A 9,484-nucleotide genomic window follows, 5' to 3' on the forward strand; every position below is an offset into this window, starting at 1 on the left:
ATATGGAGAAAGCATCTCTCACCACACCATCAGCTTAAACTGTTGAATCCTGCCTGAGCCAAGTTAATGGATGAAGTCCCTGGAGGATTTTCAGGTGAAAGGGAAGCAGGAGGCTGCTACCCAAGAGAAGATAGAGGTGTTAAAGCTGCTTTGGTGTTTTGTGTTTTTACCTCAATGCAATATAAAATCAATATTTAAGATATAGATTAAATTCTTTTTATAATTAGCTTAGACTGTAAAATCCTTCCAATGGTCACTTTTCTACAAAACCGTCTTTAACCATTTGCCTTTATATTTCTTAATCAGTTTGGTCCACTCCTTAGAAATTGCAGTAACGATTCAAAATCAGTACAGTAAGGAAAAAAAATATTTATTTTCTAAAGTCATTACCTTGACAGGCAAAACAAAGCATGTTCTCAATTTCATTTAGAAATACATATTTTAAAATACATAGACCAATATGGCCTGCCCAAACAGATATTTAACATGGTAAATATAAGGAATAAATTGTTTGAATATAAATATCTATAAAAAAATAAGTACATCAAAATTCAATCCAACCTCTTTCATTAGCCGGTTATATAAAGGAAAATAATTTTACTGCTTTAAAGCATAACCAACACTTACTTTTCAATATATTTCATAGACAACCCTATACCATTGTGTCTCCGAAAATCAAGGACAGGGAATCTCCTGATTTAATGATGTTTTTTTATCTTATGGATCAGAGCTAGTAGATTACTAGGAAAATATTATATCTACTGCTGACACATTAGACCAGACTTCTCTGAGGCTAGAATTTAGTATGGGGGATGGGGAAGGGGGCAGCAGGAGAAGAGTTTGGGGAGGTAATAATTAAATGTGGGAAATACTTCTGCCAGAGTGCAATATAGGTGAGGTAGACTCATATTCGTGAAACATATCCTGATTTATGGTAGTAACAGTTTCATTCAGTTTTGCATTTTACGAATTTAAACAAAAGTCTTTTTTTTTCTACTTGCATGTTTGCCTTTTGAGTATGTTTTCAATTTGTGCATTCCTTAGAAAATCTTTGCGTGGACTTTGGAGTTTCTCCCTGAAATGTGCCAGGCGCCTGAGTCAGACACAAACACTCCCTTAGGACCTTCGTCAGAAACTCCACCCTTCTGTGGAATCTCCTTCCTCTCTCTGGAGGATGCCACCTGAATTCGAATGTCACCGTGCGTTTCTGCTTTCTGAGAGGTCCATTGTTATCCCCATATGAAAGGAGAGACCAAAACAGTTACCACTGATGGAAGCCAATGAAGACAGTTTGGGGGAACTCCTTAACCTTTCTTGGAATGTTTTGGACGAGGACGCTGGTCCTTTGCCAGTCAGGAACAAGCAAAGAGGACGCTCCTGCTCTGATCCCAGTCAGGGTGGAGAGTGCAGAATCGGCCACGGGGCTGTCCGTGGAGACTATGGCTTCAGACAGGCCTTGAAGGTCTGTCACCAGTGTGCTCGGTTGTGGGTTACGCTGTGCTCCCTGGAGGGCTTGGTTTTCAGCTTGGGATCATGAGAAGATTGTTTGACCTTGTTGCTGATGGTTTCTGACCTAATAAAGCAAGATAAGAAAAAACAAATGTTAGTTTTAAAAATCACCCCTTTGCAAAAGAAACATCTAAAATTAGAATCTGGCACAAACAAAATCTAAATCTGGTTGTGAACTTTCACCACCCACTGCAACTCTTTGATAAAACCTCAAGTGGTATCTATTACCATAGCATAAACAAAGCCTGCCCCATGCTTAGAATGGGAGAGAGGGGTCATATGGTCAAGTCTAAGGGGCATTGAGCAATAAATACAATAATACAATTTTTTTTTTGAGATGGGGTCTTGCCCTGTCACCAGGCTGGAGTGCAATGGCACGATCTTGGCTCACTGCAACTTCCGCCTCCCGGGTTCAAGCGATTCTCCTGCCTCAGCCTCCAGAGTAGCTGGGACTATAGGTGCACACCACCACACCCAGCTAATTTTTCAGTAAATACAATGTTTAAATAACCTAGAGCTGTTCTGGTTTCTTCTGTAGCCTCAGCCCAAACTTCACCACTATGCGACCTTGCATTGAAGAACTCAGCATAGGTTTTGAATAGTTACAGTCATCTTAATGAATTGACAATTGCTTAGTTGAAAAGAGAGAAAATGAAAAGAAGCATACAGTAGGCCCAGAGCAAGTACTTTATGGCAATTATTTTAAAAAAGAATTTTTGTGTGGGCCTAATGTTTTCTTTTTACAGAAGAAATACAGAGGGAAGAACTATAATGTTGACTTAATAGTTGACATAACACAAACTCATAAAATTATTCCAGGTTAGTTCAGAAACTGATCTTGTGGGAAGCATTACTGGCCTGGAACCATAAATATGGAAACTCTCATAGCAGGGGTGAAGGAACTGATGGCTGAGGCTGCCCCACAAATCAGCAATAAACAACTCAGAAGTAGTTCATGACTGCCTGGCCTGAGCTCAGAACAGTTTAATCATAGGACTTCTTGCCACTGGATTTCTAGGAAAGTTTTCATAGACCACGAAAGAGAAATGCAGAACATGTGATAGATGGGAGAATAGGTTTCCTCCTTCGATCTTGTGAATTCCAAAACGTTTAGGATTTGGAAGGGTTATCACCAAAGAGCAGCTCAGAGCAACTCTGTGATGTTGTCTAATCCAGATCCCTTCTCTATCCCAGTGCATGACTGACCAGGGAAAGAGAGAGCTTTTTGGAATGATATTGGCTCTGCACCAGAATACATTTCCCTATTTAAAAAAAAAATCATAAACCTGAAAAACAGCATGTTCTAAATTCTACCAAGCCTATCTAATGACTTTATTTTTCCCTCGGCCATCTGAATAACTGCTACTTTTTGAAGAACTTGATTATCCATGACATTTTGATTCTTTTTCTAAATGTCCTGTCCCCAAAATCATTCTTGATTTCTCAGGGAAAGTGGTAAACACGTTGACTCTGAGAGGTAAAGGCTGTATATGACCGAATGACAAAGGCATCTCTGGATCTATTTTGGTTGGGAAATCTACCTGTAGATGAAATGGTACGTGCTAAAAGTAGAGAGGGCATCAGTTTGCATTCCAGAGCTTCACGGAAATATTTAGGAGGAATTCTTTTGCTCTTTTTAATCTTTAGAATGCATAGATCTCCTCTGTTACTGTTTTCTAAGTGTTTCCCATGCCCAGGTAAGAAGGGCTGGAGAACAGGCCACTGCCATCACTGACCGGGGCTGGCTGTTCTTGTGAACCTCTTCCTAATTTTACTTCCTTCCCTCTTACCTGGTTTGTCTTAGGTGTTCATCTGAATTTCTTCTGATTCTTCTTCCTCTCACTAACTGCTGATGAACACACTTTTTCCCAAGCTTAGAACAGTCTTTTCCTTTCTTATGGGTATTCCAGGCTATCTCCATACTGTCTAGGGTCCTGTTAAAATACACAAGGAAAAACATTTCAGCATATTATCTTCGAATTTACCTTGCCTTTCAATGTCTCTGTTACTCTCCCTGAAACAGGAAGATAGCACCATGATAGGAAGGAGGTCAGGAGGCCATTAAACTGATTGAAAAGCAAAGGTATTTCTGCTCACCTGAGTTCTTTTCCTGCTTGGCAAAAATTCCAGCACTTCAAGTCTTTTTGGCTTGCACATTGGCATCTATTCTTGTGGGCTGCTGCCTTTGTGAGAAGTAAATTCTCCAAGGCTCGCTTGGCCCTAGGGCTTCCAAGTCCATATGGAACAACGTGCCTATTATCCAAAGAGAGGAAGAAAAGATATTAGCATACTTAATAGTCTTTAAAATGACACAAGGGCACACCCATTCCACTGGGTACACAAGGAGCTCATCACACAGCACTTGGGAGTGTCATTTCAGAGGGTAAAGTGTAATAACAGTCAGGAACACCTGTGCATCAATGGCCATGACTGTATGTATCTAAGCAGGAAAAAACAAGTTTTTCTTTTTTTTTTTTTTTAATTGTACTTTAGGTTCTGGGGTACATGTGCAAATCATGCAGGATTGTTGCATAGGTACACACATGGCAATGTGGTTTGCTGCCTCCATCCCCCTGTCTCCTACATCTGGCATTTCTCCCCATGTTATCCCTCCCCACCCACCGCCCCCAGTGGAATTCCATTTCAATTCTTCACAAAGTTCAGTTTCTTCTTGACACAAGCAACATTGTTTATTTTTTGTCAAAAATTAGGACATCTCTGCTTGGCAACTGCTTTATATTTTCTTCCTTTACTAATGGTCTATTTAATTAACAACCATTTGTGGGTACACAGTGGGAAGATACTTCAATGCAAAACCATGACTCACAGGGTTTTGATTTTTTTTTTTGTTTTTTTTTTTTTTTTTGAGACAAAGTCTCACTCTGGAGTGCAGTGGTGTGATCTCAGCTCACTGCAAACTCTGCCTCCTGGGTTCAAGCGATTCTCCCACCTCAGCCTCCTGAGCAGTTGGGACTACAGGTGTGCACCACCACACCCAGCTAAATGTTTTTGTATTTTTAGTAGAGATGGGGTTTCATTATATTGGCCAGGCTGGTCTTGAACTGCTGACCTCATGATCCACCCGCCTTGGCCTCCCAAAGTCCTGGGATTACAGGCATGAGCCACCACACCCGGCCAACTCACATGATTTTTAAAACCTATTTTCAATTCAAACCATGTAGGATAATGCAAAAAGTGCACCCCCCCATGGGGGGAGGAGGAGATACATGTTCGCACATTTCTCCTGCCATTGGGTGATATCTTATGCTTGTGGAAGGACTCATTGCCAGAGGGCTCTTCAATAATTTCCAATGCGTCCATTTTGATTCTCATCTAAGAAATAAAGTCCTTGCTTTGGAAGTATCCCCTTAGTAATTATTAGGCTCCTTGTGCTTTGTGGTTTGGTTTGATAGCGTTTGGATTTTGGTCCTCCTTCGTCATATGGGACACCGCACGCACAGTAAATGTGGGCTTGTTTCTGACTGCTTTTCATAGGTGATGAACTAGTGTCCAGGGCAGAGGGGAAACACTGCTTTTCTTCTCTGTAGGTGAAAGAGAAGCCTATGGACAGCATCTCTATTTCTGTTCTGAAATGGGCATGTCTAAAGAGAAAATATCGCAGCAAAGGAAAGCCAAGCTCCGGTTCTATCTCTGCTACAAACTCTTTCCTGCATAAATGACTGCAATATTTTGAGCCTAGGTATTTGTATAAGTAAAATTAACAGATTCTCACCCTCTATATAATCCCTTCTGCCTCTCAGTCTCCACCCTCCCATGAGAAGCACAGATTGCAGTAACCCACATCTGACCTCGGCCATTCCCTAACCCTAAACCCTGTCAGATGCCACGGTGACAGTGTCCCCCACAGGCTCCCCTCACTGAAAGTTCCTCATTTGAAATGTGCGGCGGCCTTGTGCTTGTCTTCAGCTCCTTCTGTCTATCCCATCACTTGTAGCCTGAGCTATGGGACCCCAGAAGACCCTCCACTTTGTTGCTAAAAACCAAGCCGTTGTTATTTTCAGGAATAGAGGGAAACTATGATGAAAGGCTACCTTCAGAGTCCCTAGAAAAGAGACTCTAAAACCGGGCTTCTGGTGAAGCCAGAGCTAATGAATGACTAGGGTTACGATGCCCTCTAGAGACTTACTCAGGAGTGTTGACCCAGATGATGTCCAGGTGGCAAAAGTAGACACACTCTTTATCCATCAGGGACGAGCAGGAGCAGCGCTTGGACCGGCGGAGCCGCAAGGGTGGACTGGGAGTGGATTTTCCCCCGCTGTTCTCACCCACTGTGCTGAGCTCAGTGCCCAAGACTGCTGGGGAGAGAAAGAGCAGGTCAGTGGGGGATGTCTCCTCAGAGGCCCAGAGACATGCTGGATCACAGTAGGGTCAGAGCTAGCAGAGCAGATAAAAGCAGATGAAGCACACAGCCTGCCTGCCATCAGCAAGAAACACAGAAAAAAAGGGCTCTTTATTTTTTCCCTTCTTAACATGACTTCACCTTTTGCCTCCCCCTCATCCTCTTGGCTTATCCACCTTCAGGGAGATTATACAAATGCAGAGGAGACAAATGCCTGAAAAGGGACTTCCCCCACCCCTCTTGAAGCAGGCTCAGGGAAATGCTTTGGAATGCTGCCTGTTGAAAATCTGGTTGGCTTCTGCAAGGAACTTAGTAGGACAGCACAATCCACTGTGGCTTAACATTGACACATGATGAAAGACAAGAAATCACACTGTTATTCCTAGCTTTGGGACCACTTCCCCATTCAGGATGACCTCTCTTTAGAGGGTACCCACCCACTGCACACCCTGTGCAGGGCACAGAGTACCCCAGATAATATATACCTTTCGAAATTAAGTGGGGGAAATGATTGGAGAGAGAAATTAACGATACAATATTCATTTCAGGAGGGTAACTCCATAGAAACCAGTGACCTAAGGTGGAGCTGAGAAGCAGGTCAGGGGACCTAGGGAAGGCTGCGTGGGTTTTGAATTCCGAATCCCTGGACATCAGGCTCATGTGGGATCGCTGCCTCCCCCTTCCCCACTACTGCCTTGCCTCTTCCTCCTGACAATTTAGCCATGTAGCTTATCTGCCCAATTTGGTACATTTCAAATGATCAGACACATTCCAGGATTTTCATTCCCTTGACATCCTTTCTCTTTAGTCAGGGTCACGAGAAGACAAAAAAAGTGCACTGACCCCAAAAACAGGGGGACCCAGGCAGATGCACACGCACTGCCTAAATCCTTAAGCAGCCAAGAATTATCCTAGCTCTCCTCCCAGGACAGGTGAATAAAACTGAAAAGAGAGCTCACACTGTGTTGGATGCCAAAAACCTGCCAAAAGAAACCTAAACTCAATAATGACAAATTTTAAAGAAAACATCTGCTTCACCCAGAAACTGCCTGCGGGGGTCGGGGGGGCGCGGGTAGTCAACAGACTTTTGTTCTGCAGGTGATTTTACTGCACATATACTGCTTGAATGACTGACTTGGATAAAATTCCTTGGCTTCAAGCTGGAATGCTTAAATATTTTACACGTTAACACACTATTAAAGCAGTGTTTAAGATTTAAGTTTCTATATATCCTGTGTACTTGTATAAACACATATATTGCAAACATACATTTGAGTAAATTGTATCTTGCCCATACTCTTATTATTATTTAAAAGCCAAGGAAACACACAATGCAATAATAATAACAAAGCAGTAAGTTATTTTAATACCATGTTATAGTCAATTGTATCTAATTGTATCCAATAGAGGAGTCTTAACATTTCTCACTAGAAAACTTAAGTAGCTTTGAGCCATAATTCTCAGACACTTGTTCTCTAAGCTGCAGTCACAAAAAGAACGGGGAAAAACAGGAGTAAGAAAAGCACGAAGGCGGATAAGAGCACATTAACTTGTAATTCCGAGACGGTACAAGTCAGCGAGCTTGCCTACCTGTTTCTGGAGCTCCTTGGAAAGCCACCAACAGCAGAAAGAAAATCATGGGCAAATAATCCATTCTGGAAAAAAAAGGGGGGGGATCAAAAACCTCCCGTGCAAACTGAACCCAAAGGAAAACGAAGAAAAACAGCTTCAGGTCCCTCACAGCTCTGCGGGTCGCTCAGATCTCAAGGCGATCCTTCAGCCCCAGCGCCCTTTAACGGGGAGAAGAGGCAGCGCCGGGCAGGAGAGCAGGCGGCGAGCGGAGCGTCTGCGGGCGCACGCGGCGATCCCGGACTGCAGGAGGCGCAGGAGCCGCTCGCCTGGCGCAGATGCAGAGGCGCGTCTGACTTGGACAGCTCTCCGCTGGCTTTTATATTGAACCCCTATTCGAGTGGGGGTAAACAGCTCCGACTTTATTCCAGCCTCAGACAATGTTATTGTGTTATTAGTCACCAACAGGCAACGTGCAGCCGGAGATAAGGTCAGGCCCGAAAGGAAATCACTGCTAACTTCAGAGGCAGACGCCCGCCGTCTGACAATTCGGGGGCAGGGCTAAGAAAAAGAAAATACCCATTAGAGACCTTTGCGAAACCTGCCCGTGCAGTGCTGCAGTCTGCTTCCCCTTTGCAAGCTGCCAGCCTCGGAGTTCAAGAGTCAGGAGAGGGGACTCCAGAAAAAAAGTCATACCATTGGTATGAAAAGTATGAGCCACAGTTTAAATAGATTGTATTGTTGTGAGCCGGGGAATTTTTTTTTAATTGTTGTTCGCTTCATTTTCCTTTTATGTCTCTCCGATTCTAGTCTCGGTCAAACAAGGGACTGCCTTCCCTCGTCACTCCCCCCGCTACTGGGGGTCAGACTATTTTGGCAGATAAACGTACTTTTTTCTCTTCAAGCCCCCTTCCTGCGGGTCTTTTTATTTTTTTTTTTTGCTAAAGTTCTTTGCATCTATGGGAGAAAGATCCGTGAGGGACTGGCAAGAAAGGGAAGCTTTAAAAAAAAAAATTAGAGGTCGTTTAGGTGCATACCCAATCCTTTCCCTATCACTGATCAGAAGCCCGCATAAATTCTTTTGTGTAACCACACTTCCCCTGCGGAGGAGGCTGTTCAACTGATTGAAACGCAAAGGTGTTTTTCATACAGGAATTTAAATCGTCAGCTTGGTCAGTGCCGCCAATCTTAAGACATGGCGGGAGAAGAACACCAGGGGGAGATGAAGAGCTGCAGGGGTTGATGTTTTACTAGGACAGAAAGGAAAAGCCTTCCAAATGACAAGAAAACGCAACCTGCCTCGGGGGCCCGATGAAGGTCAAGGAATGGTGCCTAACAGAGGAAGGAGGAATGCGCTTCAGATTATTCCATTTGCTCTCGGCACAAGCAGGGACATCCTTTCTGGGATTTTTTTTAGGGGGGCATGGATTGGGGGGGTGCTCTTCATTTAGGGCAAGAAATGTGTTCTTATATAAGGTTAAGTGAATATTCGAGAAGGGTGATGTTGAGAAAGAAGAAATGCCATTCGAACAAGGAATCAGATGATACCTCACCTTTAGTGATGTGTTTACATTTTCTAAACAATTTCCTGTCTATTTTACTTAGAAATACCCCCTCTGAAGTGCCACACGGGCAGTTACTGTACAGGTGACAGCATGCCTTAATAAAGTAAGCAAAACGTACATGGCACACACTGGATTTTTCCACTAGTTCCATTTTTCAGGTGAGACAACTGAGCACCCAGAATTTTTGTTTGTTCTCCACCAAAGTGCTCACGGTGGCCCAGAAAGACCTATGGGATAAATCTAGAGTGTCTTTCCAGGAGACGACATCAAATACACACTGTGTCCATCTCCTCTTTTTTGTTTTACTCCAGTTTTTCTGGGGATAGAGGGTGGAATTCAAGCATGGATGAATTTCCAAGGCTGGCACAATACACGTGCTGGAAAACCTTTTCTCCCTCTTCCTTCTAAAATCAAAAGGATGATTTTTGTCCCAACAGCAAAGCCATGGGTTTGGACAGCTCAGATCCCCCTAGAAGTCACA

General features: G+C 43.3%; 1 protein-coding gene across 2 annotated transcripts; it reads right to left on the reverse strand.

The window, feature by feature from the left end:
- Positions 1-349: 349 nt before the first annotated feature.
- EDN1 (endothelin 1) lies at positions 350-8,068 on the reverse strand. Of its 2 annotated transcripts, none has more exons than XM_032247704.1 (5): positions 7,460-8,068; positions 5,657-5,825; positions 3,607-3,762; positions 3,300-3,443; positions 350-1,573 (listed from the first exon to the last, which is right to left on the reverse strand). In XM_032247704.1, exons 1-5 carry the CDS (start codon positions 7,521-7,523, stop codon positions 1,468-1,470), a joined length of 639 nt encoding a protein of 212 aa, XP_032103595.1. In that variant the 5' UTR covers positions 7,524-8,068; the 3' UTR covers positions 350-1,467. The 2 variants fall into 2 exon arrangements, with proteins under 2 accessions (XP_032103595.1, XP_032103594.1); XM_032247703.1 differs by having other exon boundaries at positions 3,300-3,446.
- Positions 8,069-9,484: the final 1,416 nt, after the last annotated feature.

The sequence above is a fragment of the Sapajus apella genome, unplaced genomic scaffold (genome assembly GCF_009761245.1).
Source record: "Sapajus apella isolate SASKATOON/1434 unplaced genomic scaffold, GSC_monkey_1.0 scaffold63, whole genome shotgun sequence".
NCBI classification, from domain to species: domain Eukaryota; kingdom Metazoa; phylum Chordata; class Mammalia; order Primates; family Cebidae; genus Sapajus; species Sapajus apella.

Coding starts and splice junctions, on each gene's coding strand:
- EDN1 (XM_032247703.1), bottom strand. CDS start 7,523: ATGGATTATTTGCCCATGATTTTCTTTCTGCTGTTGGTGGCTTTCCAA. Junction 5,826..7,459: donor CCAAGGAGCTCCAGAAACAG/GTAGGCAAGCTC, acceptor TTCTCTCCCCAG/CAGTCTTGGGCACTGAGCTC. Junction 3,763..5,656: donor ATCTGGGTCAACACTCCTGA/GTAAGTCTCTAG, acceptor TTTGGATAATAG/GCACGTTGTTCCATATGGAC.